Source organism: Telmatherina bonti (genome assembly GCF_933228915.1).
Source record: "Telmatherina bonti genome assembly, chromosome: 1".
NCBI classification, from domain to species: domain Eukaryota; kingdom Metazoa; phylum Chordata; class Actinopteri; order Atheriniformes; family Telmatherinidae; genus Telmatherina; species Telmatherina bonti.
In genome coordinates this window covers 27,333,984-27,357,307 of record NC_136619.1, presented here as the reverse complement: position 1 = coordinate 27,357,307, position 23,324 = coordinate 27,333,984, and the positions used below count along the sequence as shown (strand labels likewise).

The following is a 23,324-nucleotide window of genomic DNA, read 5'->3' as shown; positions in this document are numbered from 1 at the left end:
ATATTAGCAAAATATGTATTTACATGAGAATAAATTAGGAGAAGAAAATGAAACTATACACATAGCATTGCAGGAATATCATGTTGCATCACATGAATAAAAAAACTGACACTCTCACTCAATAACTCTGACCACACTGATTCACAGATGTAACCAAAAAAGCACAGACAAAACAAATAAACAGTTTTCACGCACACACTGCCTCTTCAGCTTGTTAGATGGATTAAGTATCTCCTGACATGAAAATGGCTGCAGCATGTTAAGCACACACAAGGAAGAAGGGATGAAGAATTGAAGGGTTTAGCCCAAAGAAACTGAAAAAGACAAATGAATCAGTTGTCATTTATATGTACATCGGCGTCTCTTGTCCCGTTAGAAGCCTGTACATGGCTGCCGGCATGGTTTTCATGTGGATCTAAAGAAAGAGAAATAACGACACGTGTCAATAAAACTGATTTACTTGTGAACATAATATTTAACCTGGCGCCAAAGAAACACTTAAACATCTCATATAATGTCAATAAAAAGAAAATGAACTAATCTGTTGATCATTTGAACACCTTATCTGGTGAAAAAATACAGAAAAACTGTCAAAGATTGTAAAAAAGGATTGCGTTTTCTACTAACGTGGTAATTTACAGCCTTTCATTCTTTCATTGTTGTTTTAAAAAGCTGTGGCATGTTTACCACTGAGTTGCATCACTTTTTTTAACAGCACAACCGTAAGCATGTGTGATATGAGACTTCTCTGTAGTTTAAATGTTGTTTTCCTGATATACGATTGCAGCTCCTCAAAAGTTCAAAATGTCCAGTGTTCTATTGTTCTTCTCTTATAAAGTGTTCAAGATTAGGTTATGTTGAGAAACATTAAATTGTTTTAAAACTGTTGAACTATTAGACCCAGAGAAGTGAGCCATTTAACATCTTTATTTGACACAGACTCTGCCTTGATGAGATGCTCTTTATATTCCCAGTTATGATGTTTCATAATGTACATGTCTGTGTATTTATGTAGATGTTCATTTTAACCAATAACTTTCCCAGTAATTGTTTTCAGAGGTATTATTTGCACTAAATGTCAAATCTGCATATAATAACATTTCCTTTTCCATCATATCTTCTGTTAAATGCAATATATTTACAGATTATTACATTCTTTGAAAGTCCTTTTATTTATATTATAACAGTCCCTCTGTTAAAATTAAGAGGGTACAAATATCAGTCTATTACATGTTTATAAATGCGTGACTGTGTGCTATCTTCTTGTTTAAAGTGTATGTAATTATGCTTGTAGGCATTAGTCTAACCTCGCCAACAGAATTGGATAGGGCCTGAACAATCTTCTCATGTGCTGTAGCCACTACACTCTGTCCGTTGATCTCAATGATCCTGTGACCCACGCGAACCCCACCTCGCTCAGCGATGCCTCCTCGCATCAGACTGCAAATCTGGGAAATTTAAAAAACACACAAAAAAACCAAGGTTTAAAGTTCTCCAATGGTAATTCTTTACAGTAAAAATGAAGTAAATAGTCTTTGAAGGACTGGAAAACACAGACAGTAAAATAATTTAAAAATCAAAAATAGATAAAAGATGAAAGAATAAGAAAATGTCCTCTAGTTTATAATAAAAATAAGGTATTAGACTTCTATAGCACTTTTTAAGGCACCCCTAAGCACTTTACAGTGTTCCTATTATTCAGTCATTTCTCATTCATACTTGGAAGCTGCGTGTGTAGCCGCAGCTGTCCAGGGGCAGATGATGGCAACATGGCAGCCAACCTGCATCAATGGCCTCTCCAACCACCACCAAACATTTATACACTGGAGGCAAGGAGGGAGAAGTGTCGTGCTTACGGACACAGTTACAGACTAACTAAAGAAACAGGATTCAAACCGACAACCTTCCAGTCACTGAACGTCCCATTCTGTCACCTGAGCTACTGCTTCCCCTCAAAAGCAATATACATGAGGAATATTTTGTTAAAACAGAGCGAAGATTAATGCCGCTAGTGTCAGAAATACAATGCTGATTGTTTCAGCAATCAATATACTTGGTGCATAAATATTTTCTGAGTCAAAACAGCAATATATCAAACGCTGATGGTCTTTGTATCCAGTGTGTGTATGCAATACACAGGAAGTAAAATAATGAACAGATTAACCTTAACTGTGAGTGATGTGAAACATACACACTAACCACAGCTAAAAATTCATCTATAAGGACACACCTGGTTGTTAGGGGGAAAAAAATCTCTTAACAATGTCCTTGAGCTAAACCTTAAAGCAAATCAGCTAGTACTTACGATGCCATTCTGGACACTGAAGCCCAGCTGATACTTCAAGTCTGGTCTCTTGATGAGGACTGTGGTCACAGGAGGGCAGCTGACAATGTTCATTTTCACCTGAACCTGGTTCTTTAAGCCCTTCATCACAGACAGGCAAACACAGAAAATGTTGAAAGTTCGCCATGTGATTGAGGTTTTAAAAAGAAAGTTAAGTGTTATGATGTTTTTAATAGCCTCAGCTGCCTCTTCCAGCCACATCAGCTTTGTCTGTGCACCTTAATGATTCCCTGACAGGTGGCGAGCGGCAGCCCCACTAGGCTGGTGTTGTTGATGGACATGATCTGGTCTCCGATGCTGAGCTTGCCAGAGCGAGCTGCTGGTCCACCGTTCATCATGTTGGCTAAGATAACTGTGGGGAGGATGGAGCCCCAGCCGGATTCAACGATCACCACACCCAATATCTCTCCTTTACTCTTCTCCAGCTGCAGCTGTGAATAGCGAGATTAGAAGCCATTTTTATATTTAATAATGAACCGAAGAATAGAAACTCACCCAGTTTTAAATCAAAAACACTATTTCTAATCTCAATATAATTTGCTGTAATTGGTCTGTATGGCACCTTATCCAGCCACTGTATGCTGAAGAAAGTGTACTCCTTAAAACAATGTATATCTTTTAGAGGACATACAAAAGAAACAACAATATTTTTGTGGCTGACTTCTGTGGATCTGAGCTGTGTTTTAACTGCAACTCAGATGGCAATGCTGGCATCACGGAGCTTAAAAATTTATCAGCAGTCAGAGATTTAGCCAAAATGTTTACAGTGAAGAGGATTCATATCTCTGCTTGCGTAAGACTGTTGCAGGCAATGCTACAAATCAATCTGCAGCACTGCATGTCTGCACCATCGGATTTGTAGCCATTGTGTATTAATGCAGTGACGTACCTTAATCTCCTAAACTCGCTGAATTAGTTTACATTACACTGGATGCTGCTTTCTGTGGGGATTTATTTTTAAATAGATTCTCTGTTGAATTTCTTCTCCCTGATCCCAAACATCAGCTTACAATTGGAAACTGTACTCAGCCCAGATAGACTGAACACCACAGGAGAAGAATTTTAAGAGGGTTCAAGAGATATTTTTTTATATTTTTCACATTTGCGAAATGGCATCCATGAAACTTAATTTTACATACAACTAGTATTGAAAAATGTGCCAATTTAGCATGAACATAAAACTTTCTTTCTTTCTGAACTTACACCACCCCTTTCCTTACTGGTTTGATGGCACATTTCTGGAATCTTTACTGCTCAGCAGCTTCCCGAGTCTGAGAAACTGCACCATATAACAAACAAACAGCAGCAAGATGGATGACAAATCAGCCAACCACTGGTGGAAATTTTTTGGGAAATGTGCAAAAGTTCTGCAGTGCGTCTTTAAGGTTAAGCCCTCAGTAGATGTAATAAATGTATATTTTCATTGCTGATATACATACTGCCCTCACCAGGGTAGTTTGTTAGCTAAATTGGGTTTTTAATTTGATGTCAGTTCTTTTTTATTTTACTATGATTTTCTCAACTGGAGACATGACATAAAAATGACAAATAATTACTGTCTTTTATATTGGAGTTTAAAGGAGCACATGTAAAGTTTCCGCAGAAAGTCACTATAGCTGAGCTCATAGATGATGTAGAAAGAGGGCAAGATAAGTATAAAGTTAGTGCATGTGTGTGTGTACATGTGTGTAAAAACAAGAAAGTGTTGTTTAACTCATATATAGAGCTTTTCAATGAAAGAAGAACCAGTGCCGGAGCTAGAGCCAGTGCTTAGGTGGTTCAGCTCAGGTGCTAGCAAAATAACCGGTTTTGGTTTCGACCGAAAGAGTCTGGTCAGTGCTGCGTCATTTCCAGCTGGTCACCAAGAACAGAATTCAGGATCTAGAAATGTTGGTCGTCTTTTGGGTTGTTTGTTGCTGCTGTGTCCCAGCTCCTTTTTCTGGTCCCCAGAAATTTTGACCAAAATTTGTCAAATTTGTCCAGTGGTTGAAGCCCCAGCTGCTGATGCACACAACGTAAAGCAGTTCTCAGCTCTGGTCCAACAAAGAGTTGGTACCAGGGTAGAACCAGTTTAAGAACCAGGAGCCGGTGCTAAGTCTGGCTCTGGCTCCAAACCAGCTCTGGAACCAGCTCGGTCAAAAAGCCCTAATAAGAGTACATCTTTTGTGTCTTACCATTAATGCTTTTTACTACTTATTTTTACCATGCTTTTTTTTTTTTTTTTCTACTGATCTGTGTTGAAACAATCCGTTGTCAGCACAGTCAAGAGAGTTAGGAAGCTTCAGTTCCTAAAGACAACCCAGTTCCTCCATCAATACAAATGACTAAGGTACTTCCAATTTAGTGTTTTGTAATGGAGCCAGTGGAGCATCTCTGCTGATACAGAGGAAACTGTTTATCAGCTTCTGCATCTCCAAAAGCCTGTTGTATTTTTTCCCAGGCACAGAGTTAACAGAAGAAGAAAACACTGCAACAGAAAAAGCCAGAGCTGACGTAGATTTTACTGAACCATCTGGCTCCTAATCTGTCGAATGAGTTACCAACTACAACAGCTGCACGTTTCTCTAAAAGCCCAGCAGCACATGAGGAATCTGTGCTGCAGTTTTTATAAATCTTTCTGTCATGTTTTGTTCCTGCACACTGATGCAAGCTACAGCTCTCTAAAAGAAGATGCATCTTGACTTCCCGAGGAATTTCTTCACACAGTTAAGATTTAATATACACAAACCTCTTTACAATTTTCTGAGTTGGAGAAGTGAATGAGGTCGTCATTGTACATTTCCTGCGTGTTGATGATGTCGCTGTACTCCTTCTGACTCAAGTCCTCGGGGTTGATGCCATTGGCTCGCAGGAACTCCTGGTAGGCCACGCTGAACGCTTGTCCAATGGACTGAGCGATGAGTTGGGCCTGAAAACAAAATGCAAAGCAGGAATTGTTCTGTAAAACTCCACAAGTTTGTAATCACGTTTTGTTTCTTTTCTTGCTGAATCAACAAATACTAATCCTCAGTGAATTCTCACAATAACATCAATTCAGCATGGAATACAAGCAGGAAACAACAGTGAGCCTGAGTGTGCCAAGAATATATTGAAGCTTAAGTTATATTGATTTTTACTATCATAGCCTATTTATTCCTGTTGACAGAAGACAGGTACACGTCTTCTGTGTTACTTCAGAGGAGTGATTGTTAATGAAAAAGAAAACAGGTGGAAAAAAATCTAATCTTTAATCTTTAACAGTTTTGTCGTACAGTGTAGTTATTGAAAAGTTGAGTAAATTTCCCAGGTTTCCAGTCTGACTGTGTTCTCTAATTGTGGACAATAAAGTCTTAAACACCCACTCTTAATTAGTTTTGTACAAAAACCCAACAAACCTAATAAAAACCACTGCATGCCGGCAGTAAAGCCACAACACAGAAACAGTTTGTATGTTGATGGACGAGTGGCTGAATGGTTCCATTAGAACTCCGGCTGGCCTTTAAAACCTGGCAGTAAAATTAGATGAAGAGGGGACAGATTGGAGTCCAGCCTTTATACCAACTGGCACAGAGACTGAGCGGCTGGCTCCTCAGTACTATATTGTTCGTGGTGCCAAGTCTCACTGAAAGCAAGCAGCAGCTTTGTTGAGTGAAGAAGTAAATTAAAGAAATCACAAGTGACCAGCCAGTTGACATCATTGCACATTAGTGGGTTGCTCTAATCAGTTACAGTTGGGTGCACAAAGGCATTTTTATAAAATATCTTCATGGCAGTGGCGACAATTACAATAATGCAAAACAAACGTGACCAAAAATAAAACAAGAGGTGAGACTAAACTGAGGAAAATAACTAAACTGACTAAATAATGCCAAGATAAAATGTATAAAGCAAACACAAATGTTACACAACATAAAATATGCTTTCCTTTGCTACCTGTTATCTGACTTACATCCCATATGACACTTTTTCTGCATCACTTACATCCTCAGACTCAAAGACGTGGCATATCATCTTGTACTGCTTCTTTGCCTCAGGAGCACCAGGTGTGGTTTCGATACAGTCCTGTGAGGCTGTTCGAGGCATTCGGCGTCTGGCCATCAGGACTACAATGTTCCCAATGTCGGCAATGTAGGAGATGGTGCGCAGTGCATTGTCCATCATTGTTTCCTGTTGGTACAGCAACCAAAATATCATAAATGAAACCCCATGACCTTACATTTAAGAGCAGTATCAAAGTATGAATGTATCAGTTAAATATTAGAGCAGCAGACTGTAGTGACCATAATGCCAACATGTGTGACAGAATCAAGGATTATAGAATAAGTGATGTTGCATGAGGCGTGAAATTAAACAAAATTCACCTCCTGTTGATATCTACAAGAAATGAAATATTGGATTACACAGACATTCACTGCTTCCATGTCTTGGTTCCTATTTCCAGAAAGATTAGGATGTCATCAGTGAGGGTCTTAATTCACAGGTTATATTTGCTGAAGAAAACAGACATGAATGCAAGGACAGTAAAATGTAAAACCATAAAAAACTTTTTTTTTAAAAATGAAAGGTGTTAACTTCATGCACAAAAGAGTGACTAAAATAACCAAGTGAAAAAGGAAGTACACAGTCTTTCAATCTTTTGTGACAGGATATAAATAAAAGCATCTGGTCCTGATCAAGTCTTAAAACCTTAACACATCACATATAACAGTGTCATTATTTTATTCAAGCAAGCCTAAGTTAAACTGCAAAAACAGGGAAAACTAAATAGATCCTTACTGTTTCTGCAGGGGGGAGGTGGAACAGTAACCAGGTGCTGCTAGTTTTAAATGTTTTAAACTAATTGAGCTTCAGCAGGCGTGATCATCAAAGAAATCAGCAGTAATCTTAGAGAAGTTACTGATGTTACCCTTCTGGAAAGATGATGGGACCATATCCAAATAATTTGGAACCTGTCATTCTGTGGTGCAAAACTAAATCAAAACAGTTGTGAATCTTCCTAAGAGTGGCCATCCAAGCAAGTTCACTTCAACAGCAAATTAAGCAATCCTAAGAAAAACTGCAAAAACTCTAAATGCTACTTTTTGGACTCTGCATGTCTCAGTTAGCATGTTAAATGAAAAAGTTAATGACAGCACAATTAGAAGTTATTCTTTAATCCAAATGAGTGTACCAACTTCCTCTACGGTGATAAAATAGTGAAATTTCCATATAATAAGTTCTATCTGCTGAATCTGCTGAAGGTGTTTTTTCTGTTTTTTTTCCCACAAGAGTGTGTTTTCTTTGTTCAATGAAAGTAAATGCAGAGACAAAATTACACAGAGACAAAATCATGTGCTGTTGTCTTCAGACAAGAGCTTCTTGCAGGATAGTGGATTAAGATGGCTTCTTAGTAATTACTCTGTTACCTTGTCATATTTAAAAAACAATAACGAGCCAATATGTAGCATGTTTTTAGCTGAAATATGCATTATGGACAGAGAAAGGCATAAAAGAATAGCTAAACAAAAAGAAACAGACCTTTTTGTTGTTGTGGTGTACAACACAGCAGTATGATCAGGTTATAGCCCAGTAATGCCTTGGTAAATAAGGCAGTGTGAAAATCCTGTTCATTTGATGGTTCTGAACAGGTGGGAAAAACTCTTAAATGTTTGTGTTTAATTGAACAGTTTAATTATGTTTGTTCACTCAGCCTAATAATAGTATTGCATACTAATGCGGATCGTACAAAGCTTTGTTTCTGAATGAGACAAAAATTCAGAGATGTGAACTTCAAAGGGTGTGTGGGTTTGCTGGGAGGAAGTAGTATTTGTTCTTGCTTATGATAACATGCTGAATTTCATTTCAGTTTTGGTATTTCATTAACTCTGTGGCAGTTTTATTTTAAGAGTTTAATTAATGTTGTTGTTCCAGCCCCCCTTTGGACATGTTCTCACAATGAATCAAAGTCAGGTGCCCCATGCAGAGCTGCATAAAGCTCATAACAGCAGAATGAGGACTTTTCACTCAGAATCACTTATTTGAAAGTGCCAGGAGCAGTAGCAACCAGATGGAAAAGGGAGGAAGACAGACAAGGCATTCCAGCATGTTATTTTCTGCCAGGCGGCTGCCCACACTCACACATTTTGACACTGTTCAGATGGCCAGGCGGCAGATAAGACTGAAATCCTGCAAATGAATCATCAATCACATGTACATTGAACTTTTGCTGCTCTGCTCCAATCTAAAGCAATGCATCGCTTTTAGGAGTACTGCTGCTCCTTCACTCAGCAGCTTCATCACTCAAAGGCAAACGTTTCTGCATGAGTGGAAAAACAATTGTCAAAAATTTTGTTAAATGCCCCCGAAAAGTAAGTGTAATTTTTAATTACAAAAAACGTTTATGATTCAACTTAATATTCTCTCTGAAACATTCACGTACAACAACAAGGCAGTCCTGCACAGATGTTTGAGCCCTATGGGGAGCGGGGGAGGGAGGTTGTAAAGTCTATTCTTATCCTTTGTCTATGGGAATTCTGACTGTGACGTTTGTGAGATTAAACAAATAAAAAGCATCAGCAGTTAAGCTGCAGTTATGACAACTACTGTGCCACCCAACAACACTTTGATGTGCAGATGGGTGTAATTCCTTGTGTGCTATGAGATAAAACTGCTTTAATTCTCACAGGCTTTGACAAAAAAAAGACACAAAGTACTTACTTGTGAGTCTGCATTGAGGACTTTGATCCTCTGGGTGGAGATGAACAGATCAACCTCGGTGAGAGTCTGAGCATCTCCATCGGCACTCTGAAGAATTATACGAACAAAAGAGTAGGTCAAATCATTTTCCTTTGAGAAAAAAAAAAATAAGACAAGATCTTTCTAGTAAACTTGATCATTTACTTTCAGCACTGTCGTTTAAATTATTTTAATGTGAAATGTTAAAAATGTATCCAAATGGCAAGCATGTTTAGTTCAGTGTCTAGCTGAGAGAATTGATTCCAAGATGAACAAGTTTTGGAGTATAAAGGTGCAGTGGAATCATAAGGAAAAAAGGAAATCATTTGGCAGTGGTGTTGGTTCACATCAGCTGTCCTGGCATGAAGATGATGAGCTGGCATCAAAACAAGACACAGCTTAACACTAAACCTCTACCAGATGGCTGTTACACCAGTGAAAGCAGAACAACACTATGTACATTTCCCTCTAATCACTGTGAGCTGCAGTCTAATAAATACCATTTATTAAAATTTGAGATCAGTTTATGAATTTAAAATAGGACAAGGTGATAAAGAACTCAAAAACACACAAGTGCAACTCCTTACTTAATACAACATAAAAGATGAGCCATTTATTTGACAACACGGGCACCATATGTTACAATCCAAAAACGTGTACCACTTCCACAAATAGTGAAACCTACCAATCTATCTATCTATATGTCAATATATATATATATATATATATATATATATATATATATATATATATATATATATATATATATATATATATATATATATATATATATATATATATATATATGACATAATTTGCAACTTTCAGTCAAAGCTTAGAAGCATATGGACAGAGCTGACTTTAGCATCAATGATGGCAGCCAAACTGTTCTACCAGCTTAAAATCCAATCTGGCCAATGGATTTAATGCAATGGTCTACAGATGTTACTATTAGAAATGAAAATCAGTTTATATGACAGACTTCTGCCTGCACGTTTTACATTACTGAGAAAACTGATTAGCTGGTAATGTTCCCTGTTGTGAAGTTTGAGTGAAACTCCCATAAGGTCACTTTTTTTAAAAAACCATGACCCCAAATGGTTGTTTTAAGATAAGAAGTCACACATCTCAGAATTAAGAAGTGAGATATGAGCTGAGAGGAAATATAGTTTTTCACCAGCCGAAGCAAAAACATATCTGCTTCACAAAATATTAGCACGCACTGAATTGCAATCTGCTTAATACATAATTGAACTTACTTTGGGAAAAAGGTTTTGTTGCAGATGGCATGAGCTTTGGGTCGTTTCCTGGTGTTTCCTCAGCAAAAATAAACTTAAGTCTTGTGGCTGTGTTCAGTATTTCCAGCTATGTACTAGATTCTGGTTTTATTTCTAGTTATGGTGCATATGTTCATAATCTGCACCAGATGCTTTATAATTCTCTTCCTATTGAATTACAACTTCATATTAAAACCCTTGACTCTTCTGTTTATGACAACAAACTTAAACTGGTTTTCATTGATATATTAGGCTTTTCATTTTATTAATATCCTCAGAATAATATAAATCACAGTGAATTTTAAGAACTGAATGCAGGACTCAGTGGTTCTCCATTTATATATGGGTGTGTGGTTAATGTGACAGATGAACTGTATGTTATACATACACTGTATTATTAAACCATAAATAGTAGCATTCAGAGAAATGAACTGATTTTCAAAAAATATCAAATTAAAGTTGAAATTCTCTTCTCAAGATTGGAGGATATTTTGATATTTCTGTCTTGTTTTATTTTGCATGTTTTTTTTCTGAGTTAAGGGAAGTAAAAACCCCAAAAGGTTCAATAAAACTAACAGATGATGACTCTTGGATACTGTAGCTTTACTGTAATTGTAACCTAACCCTGATTCTGTTGTTGTGATTATTCATTTGTTGCAGTTGGATAAAACCAGGTGATGAAAATGTCAAAGCTTTATAAGAATTATTAAGCATCAGTGGATTTCTCTCAGCAGCTGCCCAGTACTCTGGAAATGAAAATAATCAATGTGCAAAGAAGAGAGTTTTTATTTTTCTATTTTTAGTAGCTACTTCTATAGTTCTGTCTATTCTATAGATATAGAGGTGGTAGCGAAAGGTCTGTAAGCGAATAAAAACTTGCCAAGACAGCAGCTTGTTGAATTAATAGGAAGATTTAAAACTACTCAACTAAGTCAGTTGTTTCATACAGAACTCTGGCTGCAGTGATCGTGGTATGTTTGCAGAAGGCAGAATTTTATGATAGAAAACCTCGTCTTGTTAAGCATGGGAGTTGATTGATGGTGGCTTTGACTGGTGCTACAGCCAGAGGCAGAGAGAATAATTACTGGTAGAGAGAAGAATGGATTCAATATCAGTGAATTATGGAAGCAAACATTACAGTCTATTTAACAGATGAAAATGAAAACTGGAGGCTTTTTTTCAATCAGGCTTTAAATTTACATCAGATGCCCTTTCTTTTTCATGAGTGCAACCAAATCAAAGCCTAAAAAGGAGATTGAAGTTTTTTATATGCGAAGATTTGCTGCTAAAAATGTTCTGGATATTTTACCAGCAACCTGACAGAAATATGTTCCACAAGAAGTCCAAGGTTAAAGTGGTGGACAATTTTGTTCACGCTGTCTTGTCAGAACAGGACTCTAAGGCATGTGTAAAAGGCAATTCCTGTATAAGTTACCAGAAAATTTAAATCTTTTCAGGTGCTACTTTTCCTTTTTTCACTTCCTAAATTGCGGTCATGAAAGTATAATTTGACAAGCATTAATTTCCAAAGGTTACTACACAAGCTAATGCACAGTAATAATTGCTCTGGTTTAGGTGAGACCCAGCATACAATGTTCTGCAGCTATCACATAAAGTAGTGTCATGCTAAATGACATGGCTTCTGTTTCCTTGTGGTCATACTGGTTGCTCATGAATTTGTACAAATAGGCTGTTAGTACATTTGGTTGTAGCAGTTCCTTATTGTAGCTTTGCAGTACAGGTTTAATCAGTTTGGAGGTCGTTAGATAAAGAAAGAAATATGTTTTTATACATTTTAGTTGAAAGTGCTCTAAAAAACTTTGATATATGTATATTTTTGGACAAATTCCACCACCTTTACACTGAGCTGGACACGCACATCTAAACATGGTGTATTAAAACTGGCAAAAAAAGAAAAAAGACATAAATTGTTGAACCCAGTGCAACAATTTTCAAATGTATAAGCACAGATGGAAGAGGACAAAGATGGGCAAAAATGCAATGAAGAAGAGAAGGTAAAAGTGGAAGGAGAGTAGCCAGAGGCTCTTCCTTTTGCTCTGTTTATTACACACCGCCTTTTTCTTGATTTTGGAAGCCTTCTGTACCCTCTGGTAGGCAGGCAAGCAGGCAGGAAGGCAGGCGTTGGGACAGGACAAGGTCAGCAGATACAGGAGCACAAAGAACAGGAGGAAGAGGAGGAGGACATAAAGAAAGTAAATAAAAGAGGCTAAGACAGTCAGGCCCCAAACCACACAGCAGGAATGCTACCGCTGATCTAACAAACAGGGAGAGTGACAGAGAGACAGAGGATGTGTGTGTGTGACTGTGTGAGTTTTGGCACGCCGTGCTGATTATCAGATACAAATCAAAACAGCAATTACAGAGAGTAATAATCGCTTCTTCTCTTGTAAAGGATGTAGCCGTGAATAGACACTGATTCTGCATTCGTGACACAACTCTTTTGGGAGGGTCTAATGGGTTTCATTTGTTGAGGAAGTCAACTCTTAGCATGTGGTAAAACATTTACAGATATAAAGACAAATGGTGCAGCTCTACATCTAAACACATTAAGACTAAATAAATGAACAAAGAACCAACTTTATATTAGAACTAAAGTTTATATTATTAGCTGGAAAAGCATGATGGAAAATAACCAGAAATACAGAAGAAGGAGGGGAGATTAAGCCCTGAGAGAGGATTTAAATTGTGCAAAAGGTTTGTTCTCTGGACTACTTAAAAATAAATAAAGCCAACATGTTTGGAATAAACAATGTGGCTCAACATGGAAGCAGTAGCAGCTAATTTGTATTCATCGAGTTTGTCCTCTATTAAACTTAAAATAGGTAATTCTTTTCTAATTGCTCAAAATTATTTGTACTATATGAGGTTTAAGCTGATGTGCTGCTCTTATTCCATGAACCTGACCAAATAATTTCTTCCGTATATCTCCAGCTACAAGACGCTTGTCCATGCCACTTTGCAAAACCTGGAACTGCTACAACAGTGTTAGTAACAGCCTAGAGAGGAAAACTTTATTTCTTATTATTTTGTGACGTTTCATCAGCTTTGCATGTAAGACATCTGAGGCTTTTAACAGTATCTACTTGTCTGCTAAGGAAGCAGTGAGTAGGGTGTAAAGGGGGGTAGATGACAGGAAAGAGTGAAGGTTGGGGAGGGATGAAGCTTCATAAATATTAAATCAAACAGAGTGAATGTCATGCCGAAAAGATCTGCATAACTAAGCTACACATTTGTGACACAAGTTACCTGGCAAAGTTATTTTAGCTCAGTTTTATGCTCCAGGGATCTCTGTTAGAGCTTGTCTGTACTACCTGATTGCTTCCTTGGATTACTCTGGAGCATATAGGTATGAATAATGCCTGTGTGGTTGTGAACACAGTGGAACTGACTGTGTTCATATCAAAGTCAAAGTTTGAGGCTGCAGTGTGTAGGATTAAGCAACATCCAGCAGCATCGTTGCAGAGAGCAATCAAATTATTAACCTTAGCTTTGCTTTCCCCTTCCAAGGTATTTATGGGAAACCACTGAGGCTGCAAAAACACATCCCAGGCAAAAGGCCATCTCTGGAGTTTGTGTTGACTTTGCTCATCTTGAGCCTCTGTAGAAGTATAGAGGATGCATCGTGGTAGAATTAACAGGAGAAACTCATCTTAGACCTCAAACTTGCACGAAGGACAATAAAATGCACTAAAATGTCTGTGTGAAAATTTGGCACACATTTTGTATTGTATTTTTTCAGTTTTTTTGTTGCATCTTATACCTGACCATATGAATTAATCGATCATATATCTACAACTTAGGACAAATAAAGCAAAACTACAGAAAAATCACATTTACCAACCTCTTCTTTAACAACCTTTGTCACCGCATGTCACTTTCTAAAGATAGACCACCCTACAAGAGGTCATTCAATATTTATGAATGCAGCTGCATTTATGTTCACATGAGAAGGAGATAAAAGAAACTCCTGTCTGGGTAGCAACTGCACAGCAAAACATTATGAATTACATCATCATGTCATGACAGCACTCTTTGATCACAAAAGTCACCAGGCCAGGAGGATCTGAGTCCATCACATAGAAACGTGACTAAAGCTTAGAGTCGAACAGTCCGATAGCAATCAAGATCATCAAAAAATGACAGCAATGCAGCACTGCTACCAGCTGTACAAGTTTTAGGAAACAGTGTATATAAAAGCATCATCATAACATTATCACTGAACAGCAGGGAGCAAGTGTCAAGAGAAATACATGGCTTGCATCCCAGTTGCTCCATTATCCAGCCAGCTGTAGCCCACCCTAACATCTCTAGCTACACTTAAAGGGGTGCTATTATGGTATTTGGAGTTTTCTGAACTTTCTACAGTGTTACAGTGTTGAATCCTTATCAGACATGTGAATGGCACCGTTTTTTATCACCTAAATGCATGTTTGAGTTTGAGTTTGAGTTCCAGCACGCTGTCCGTTCGGTTTCCATGGCAACGAAAAATGCGTCGTTTTAGAGAGTTTTTTCTACTTCGAAATCCCTGTGACGTCACGGGGGATAAGGTTCGGTGATTGGTTACCTTCTACTGGTTAACAAGGGCATGTACAAATACATCAGGCGGGTGGAAAACGTCGGATAAAGTTATTTCCAATGATGGCTGGTGAGTTTACCAAAGAGAGACATCCTGCTGCATTCGTTGCTGTGGGTTGCTGTTTTCCACTTTGTTTTCAGGGTCTGATTCAGGTTCTAACATGTAGGGCTGTATGCTATGTGTTGACATTGTATTTTTTTTTTTTTTTTTATTGAGTTCATATGAGCCTAATCCTTCTGTTTATGTGATGTTACAATGACGGTGAAAGCAGTTGTGGTGCGCGCTCCCGATGTAGTGCAGTGGTGGGAGGCGGGACTTAATGCGGAAGAGTCTCAATCCACTCGTTTTGCCCACAGGCTGATCTGACAGCCTACAGAGAGGGTCGGTCTGAAGTAAATAAAGCAATTTGTGACAATAACTCCATCAATCCCAGCCCTTCTGGTCTCAGAAATAAAATTAAATTAGCCTGGAATGCACATAATAGTTCCACTTTAAAGACCACTAATGCCTAATATATGACTACAATGAATGATAGATACAAACAATTTTCATGTCAATTTAATTACATTTAAATGAAAATCTATGACAGCTACTGTTGAGCTATTATTAAACACATATATAGGCTTTCATATTGGACTGTTTTTTTAAATGTATCTTTAATCTTCTACATATCCAGCAATATGAGAGACGCATATTGTATTATGATACATAGCCCCTAGCCATATAGTTTTAGGTATATTTGAGTGTCACCAGTACAGCAAAATCAAGAACAAATTGACATCAAATCATGATGAATCCCTGAGGAGTAGGGCGAACTGTCATGAAATATTCACTTTCTCCCATTGCAGGGTAGAGTTGGGCCAATAACCAATTAGTATCGGAAACACTCGCCAATTCTGCCAATCGGGATTGGGCTCGGCTAGTATTTCTGTCTAAACAGTATCTGATACCACAGAGAAAAGATAACTTATCCCTATGAAGTTTAAATTATCATATTTAATACATAAAGTTTCTGAGACATTTTGATTCACTTTATGGTGAAAACTTTGCTCAAAACCCAGTTCTATTCTCTTCTTCTATAGTCATTTAGCAGATGCTTTTATCCAAAGCGAATTACAATCACACTCATACCACGATAGGCACATCAGGGGGCAACTTAGGGTTCAGTGTCTTGCCCAAGGACACTTCGGCACATAGTCAGGGGAAACCTGGAATCGAACTCCCACAAGCCGACTGCTCTTCCTCCTGAGCTACAGCCGCCCATACACAGTTGAACACAATCTAATAGATATCAGGAAGCAGGAGGTTTTACTATGATAGTTTTGACATATCATATGGTAATAAATAGTAAAATAGACTTATAATTTTTTTGTTGGTCAGGGTTTTACAGGGCTATGCTATGCCATCAAATGATAGCTTACAACAATATCAATCATCTATCATATATATAATTATAGATTTAATAGACCTTCTAATAATATATCACAGGTATAAGTTCACTACTCAGTATTGACAGATACCTAAACCCCAGCTATTGGAATTGGTGTTAGAAAAATATGATATCTGAACATACTGAAGGGAGTATTCAATCAGCCATTAATTATTTTTAACTCCCCAAAGGTTCCCACTCCGCTGGCAGTACGACTACAACTTTTATAAACCATTTCTAGAAAAATAAATCACTATCAGCTGCTGATTACTGTCCGATCTGTATTCTTTTCCTCTTAGTTCATGTTCCACAAACCACTAACATTTTTGGTTCTTTGGGATATTTTTTATCTCCTTAGACAGAATTGTTAAACAAAAAAAGGGATCCCAGGTAAGTGTTTTATTTTATCTTAATTTCTATGTATAGTGAATTTGCCTTTACTGCAGCATAAACTATTTTTGTGCTTGCCAGTGAGTCAGTGTAGCTGCATGTGAGGAATACCTTGACCCTGCTGACAGCCTCTTGGGCCTGCATCATGCGTATGTTCTTGGATGGATTCCTCTCAGATAGTAGCTGGGTGGAACCCAGGTAGTTAGCAGCAAAGATAATGCCATCAATTAGGTCTTCTGGCTCACAAGGTCCTGGGACTGAGAGGATGTTGATTAATAGGATGACACAAGGAGAGGCAGAAAACATTAAAACCAAAAGTGTTGCATGTGTGATAAAAAAAAAAAGGGAGTAATCAATGCACATGATGTGCTATGTGAGGAAACTGAGGCAAACACTGCTGCTCTGGAGATACAGAGATAACAGGATGGATGACCCTGAGCTGGGAGATGGCTACTGACTGTGAGATTATGATGGTGGAATACCACGGGGAGCTAAGATTAATCTGTCTCTGTGATATGAAGATTCAGACTCTTAAGATATTCATTCCAGAGCACATTGCTATGTAATGATGTGAAGAAGAAGCAAATAGGGTGCTAAGACTCTGACTAAACTATTAAACCTAGCTCTTGCCAAGAGATGGGTAAATAGTACAGAAATAGTTATTGCAGTCCTTTCAGGGACCCACTGAGAGGATGGTGTTAAACAACTGGTCAATGTGTTTGCAATATAGCTGATTGATCATCGAACAAGTGTGCTGGCAGATTTACTTACCATCAACAAAGCTGGGAAACGATGCAACCTTCTTTGTTGGCTGGAAGACAGAAGTGGGAGGCAACATTTAAAAAAAATTGTAGTGATTAAGTTTCATTATCTTTATGAATGGTGCTAAGGCTACACCGCAGTATTTAAAAGCTCAATGGCACATACACAGTTAGTCATGTGTTAGTCATATTGATGCTAAAATAAAAAAAAATGGAATCAAACAGAAAAGGTAGAGTTCTTCATAAATAACACTTTTGATTCGTATAGACTAATTCCATCTGTTCTCTTATATGTGCCACAATTACTTTTACACTCTTATTATTTTCCAACATCATGCTGACTTAGAGCCATATAGCTGGATACATTTCCACTCATGTACTTCTGCTGCACACATTTATGTGCCCAAAACCCCAAAAGAAGTGGGAGAGTGCAAATCTCATCAATATCCCACAAGGACGTTGCCGTGGGAGGTGGATGAGAGAGGAAGCAAAAGGAAACAAACACACATCCCACTGGATCTATTGAATCTTGTAACCAGTTCACTATATATTCACAAAGCTTACTCTGTTCAAGGACAAGGAGCTGTGGGTGGAGCCTTTAAAGGGAGCATCCACTGCTGACATCTCAGTGAAAAATGGCTCTCATAAAACCACAACCAGACATGCTGTTCAATTACCACAATGCTATCACATCGTAAGCAGAGGACATGGATGGGGTTGTAATTACACAATTACTCATTCAATCACATGGTCACACACTACACAACCACACACACATACACAATACATTCCATCTAAAGTACATCGGTCACATGACAAATAAAGGATACAGAAGCAAATGGTGCAACAGAATCTCCAGCAGCATCTTACCTCTGGTACGTTGTTGTTCTCTAGAGGAACGTTAAGGTCGGACCGCTGCTGTTTCCTGGGTTGCTCTGCACCATTGCTCACCTGCCACATTAACAAAATAGAGCAGGTGCAAGTCTATCAGAACTATACAACAATAAAAAGAGGGGCATTGTGTATTGTAAAACTTTCTTTCTGTTTCTGCTACTGTTAGGCTGCAATGTTTGTGTCAGAGAAAACTGACAAATGCTGTTTTCTTGTATCATCTTGTTATAAATAAGGAATGTGACAATGTCACATACTGCAAAAAGTCTATGCACCATAAAGCAAACATCTGATCCAAGATATAGAATATAAGGATGCTTCAAACTGCTGTCAGCTGGAGCTATCTTTCTTACATTACATCGTTTTAACTAAATACAGTAAGTGGACACACAATACATTTACACAGGATAACAGGAGTCAGGATAACAAGTTACCTTCCATTTTGGCTAACCTGACCCCTTACATTCCTCACCACTGTTTCCATAGTATATCTATGACTTAGATTTTACAAATTCATTGTTTTTATTTTATAGTTGGCTACTTTTAGAGGAGCTGCTGGCAGTGAAATTCCACTTCATCAAGACATTTTTGCCATTATGTATTTCCACTGAACACCTTGCGCCTACCACCAATAAGGAGATTAGAGGTGAGATGAGAGAAAGTAACATTTAGCTAAATAAACACCCCCTGCCCCTTTTTATTTATTTCATTGTTCATGTTTTTTTTTTTTTTAATCCCTAATGGATATCCATTTTGCTTTCAAATTGTCCACTGCACAGCAATAATAAAGGAAAATGCGTGTCCTGCTTTGGAGGAAAAAGTAAAATATATAAAGAAAGTTTTGATCACTTTTCATTATGCTGCATAAGACAGTAGTACAAACAGGAATTACATTAATGAGATCCAAGTTGTTGTTGGGATGCCCAACTGTGGTGTTTTACAGTAGAAAACTATATTTGTAAAGAATCCCTACTGTGCTTCGTACAAACAGATTACATGTGGGACTTTATCATGTTAAATTTGATCTTTAATAAGTCAGCACTCCACCAGTTACAATGCTGTAGCACAGCTTCTGGACTTGCAGCACACCCATCCAATTGCTGCATGTGTTTAGAACCACTGCAGAAAGCTGACTCCATATGAACTTTTGCTTTGTTTGACTGGGATCATGCAAGACTTTTAAAGACTGTTTATTAATCTCCTACATAAATGTAGAATCGTGTTTAGACAAAAGTGGAGTCAATCTGTTTTTCTTTTTTTTTTTTTAAAAGCCATAGATTATTGTATTTCAATTAAAACCTTAACAAGTGCATACTGTGTAAAAATTGAGAAATTGAGGTTGCTTTTTGGGGACCTATACTATCTCCCACTGAGTAAAACTCTGGAAATCAGCTGGACTACATTTAAAGGAAAATGTTCCTGACGTATTAAAACAAAGTCAAACAATTAAAAAGTGAAGCATTCCAGAGTATAAAAAAAATAATGAAATGATCTAAATGAGTCTGGCATCATCCAAATTTGCTGTGAGCTACACTTTTTCCAATTTCATCTAGTTACGCTGACCCACTTTTGTGTTACAAATGAGCTACATACAGAGAACCCATGAGCAGATGTGCACACCGTGGAGCAGATGTTCATCAACTTGGTGCCCACAGGAGACTCTCTGTTCCCTCCCTGTTCTCTTTTTAATGTCTGAACTTTAGAGGATGGAGAAGCTCTGCATGTTTGAGCCTATCAATGGTATGTCTTTCTAGTATCTGCTTTAATACAGAACTCAGAGACAAATCGGAAGGTGTTACAGTTCAAAGTAACAAGGGGGAAGGGCTAGGTTTATCTCTGTCTTACTTATCAACAATGTCGAAGAAATACATTTGTGATCCATCTTCCGCTTTTAACCACAGCATTGTTCAAATGACAGGCAGTGGCAAGAGTCTCGCCAAACAAGTTGAATATTATCTGCAAAAGCTAAAAAGCTCCAATAGTTATCTGCCTGAACCTCAATTTGTTTCATAAGAATCTTAATTAGAGTAAATTCAAATGATGAAATATTTAGTTTTAAGCTTGTTACATACTTAGCACAAAACTTTATTTTTGTTCTTGGGGCTACAAGAACAAAATAAAACTAAGTTTAGGTCTGGTCAATTCATACTGGATGTGAAACTTCATCTGCAATGAGGCAGGGTTTACTGCAGGCAGGATATCTGTATTTTTATGTGTAATGGACGGCTGACCCAGTTATCTAATCTTTACTCTATACATCTTTACTAATATGTTAATTAAACAAACAAGACAGCTAACTCATAGCTGTTGAAGTGGATAAAGCAAGACTGTTAATACTTTATCCTACAGGTAAATTCAGACGCTGAACTACAGATTTTCTACAAGCAGGGGATCCCAGTTGGATGTCTAAAACAGCTAAGCGGATAAATGTGCCACATAGACTTAGAAGCAGCTCACCTGTTCTTGTGGCCATCTCTGTCTGTCTTCAGGTGAGCGTGGATGTGCCTTGACACCTCTCTGGAGGTCTGGATTGTTGTGGTGCATGGAGGGCAAGTTCAGGGATTTAGGCCTGCTGTCATGACGATGGTGAGGTGGTGGGTAGGAGACGGCCTCAGGTTTAGGGTGAGGGTAGTCACTCGGTGAGGGGTCCTGTGCCAGCTCTTCTGGGCTTTGGTCAGTGCCACTACTTAAACTCCCCATGCTCATACTCATCTTGATCTCAGCAACAATTTGGTCAATGTCCTCCTCAGCCTCCTCCCCCGTCTCCCCTTCCACCACTAGTACTTTCCGGTTGTGGTAAGGAGAGACTTGAACTGAGTTCCCATTGTCTTCTGGGGCATAGTAGTCTCCAGTGTAAGCCCTTCCATGTCTCTCCTCCTCATCACCTACCTCATCTTCCTCCTCATTGGGACAGTAGTCCTCACTCTCTGCCTCTTCTTCCTCCTCCATTCCACTCCGCCTGGCGTGCAAGGTGTCTTGCATGGCAGGCTGATGGTGATGGTGATGATGGTGGTGATGGTCAAGGATTGGCTCTGGTCGCCCATTGTATATTTGTTCATCGGGATCTTGCTCCACCACCTCACAGCGGACCTCTCCCTGGCCTTCATCCCACGCCTCTACCCTGTGCCTTTCTCGTCCCACCCACTGCTCCTGCCTGACCTCCCCCTCCTCCTCCTCTTCTCTCCACTCCTCTCGTGCTTCCTCATCTCCCTCCCTCCACTCTTCTCGTGCTTCTTCATCATCTTCCCTCCACTCCTCCCTAACTGCTTCTTCTCCCTCTTCATCTTCCACCCATTCCTCCTCTCTTATCTCCCCCTCGGGCTCCCCCTCCTCAACCCACCCTTCCACAGCCTCCTGGCATTCATCAGCATGGGGTCCACCTGACTGCATGTTGCCAGCAGCACACTCTCCCTGGCTGTGTTTGAGACCATGGTTGCAGTCCCTCTGGCTACTGCAATCCATACCCTCCAGGTAGCTGTCGTCTTCTGGGCAGTAGCGGATGTAGTAGGTTACACCTTCGTCCTCTTCTGCCAGTCCTGGAGCAGTAAACAATACACATAAAAATTTTGTGTGTGTACTTTATGGATATGTCTGAGTAATTATTGGTACACACATCTGAGTCCATCTCAGAAGGAAGTGAAATAGCTTTTGTGAAGCCAAACAGTTTTTCATCTCCTGTCAAAGGTGTAAATGCGAACACTGCAAAAACTGAAATCTAAGTAAGATTAAAAATCTTAAATTGAGTACATATATGCTTATTTTTTTAAAGGTAAGATAATTCTTAGGTTTTATGCCAGAGAAATCCTCTTGTTTTAAGAGTATTTTTACTTGTTTTGGGAAGTCTTGACAAGACAAATGTTCTTGTTCTGTTGGCAGATAATTTATCTTGTTTTAAGCAACATTTACCTAATTTTGGTTTGTTTTTTTTTCTTGTTTTTAAGGCTGAGTTTTAGCAGTTTATTTTAATGCAATTTATATTTTTATAAACTGTTTCTGTTTTCCTGTGAATAAGTTAATATGTTTCTTAATCTGACAATAAACATAATTAATATGAAACAAACAACAAAAAATGTTAACTGCAGAAAAACCCTATCCTAACCCTGAAAACATGGTGGCAAGCACCACACTCACCATCATCATAGTCTTCATCATCATCTGAGGTGTTGTTGATGTAATCAGAGCTGGAATCATCATCCAGGCTGTCGGCTCCACCATTGAAGTCTGCCTGGTCATGGTCACGGTGGTCATGGTTATGCTCCGGTGTGGATGGTGTTGGCGGTCGTTGATTCTCATGTTGTGGATCAACATCTTGGTTGGTGTACCGTGTCCTGTTCAAGTCTGCATCTGCATCTTCTTCCAGGTGACTGTGACACACTTCTTGAGACTTGGGAGAAGAATATTGTGCCTTGCAGGGATGAGAGTGGGGTTTTAGATCATTTGGCTCTTTGTGGTAGCGCAGTGGGCGTTGGCGTGCTGGGAGGGCCTTTAGATCACATGACTCTGCAGGATGAGGGGTGGGACAGGAGGCAGGGGCTGGAGCAGCCATGCAGTTCCCCCCAGCTGTCCCTGGCCTCTTCCTTTGAGCCATGACTGACAGCTTACAAGCCATGCATTGTTAGTGCTCTTAACCTGTGAGACATTGAAGCACAAAGGAACACAGCGTTAAAGCGATGCCAAACAGCTGCAACTGCAGTCTACTAAAATAAACTGCTAAAACACTTCATGAAAATATGCATGTGGTAGTTTCTCTTTATTACACAAAAATCCATACAATGTACCTTTACAAAGATCGCCCTCCATTCATTTTTGGCACAATTCTTTTCAAACATTTTTTATATGAAAATGGATTTAGGAAATCCACTTTTTTTTGGTAAAAAATCCACAACACTTTTTGCTTATTTATCATCATTTTAACTTTAAATTATCAGCATTGAGCCCAAAA

At 38.6% G+C, this 23,324-nt stretch overlaps 1 protein-coding gene across 1 annotated transcript; it reads right to left on the bottom strand.

Moving 5' to 3' along the window:
* Positions 1-285: 285 nt before the first annotated feature.
* apba2b (amyloid beta (A4) precursor protein-binding, family A, member 2b) lies at positions 286-22,991 on the bottom strand (the record flags this gene model as incomplete). Its single annotated transcript, XM_079254392.1, has 13 exons — positions 286-415; positions 1,308-1,448; positions 2,306-2,425; positions 2,563-2,775; positions 5,073-5,252; positions 6,305-6,490; positions 9,020-9,106; positions 12,387-12,422; positions 16,842-16,987; positions 17,502-17,538; positions 18,362-18,442; positions 20,840-21,918; positions 22,514-22,991. 13 exons carry the CDS (start codon positions 22,989-22,991, stop codon positions 344-346), a joined length of 2,856 nt encoding a protein of 951 aa, XP_079110518.1. The 3' UTR covers positions 286-343.
* Positions 22,992-23,324: the final 333 nt, after the last annotated feature.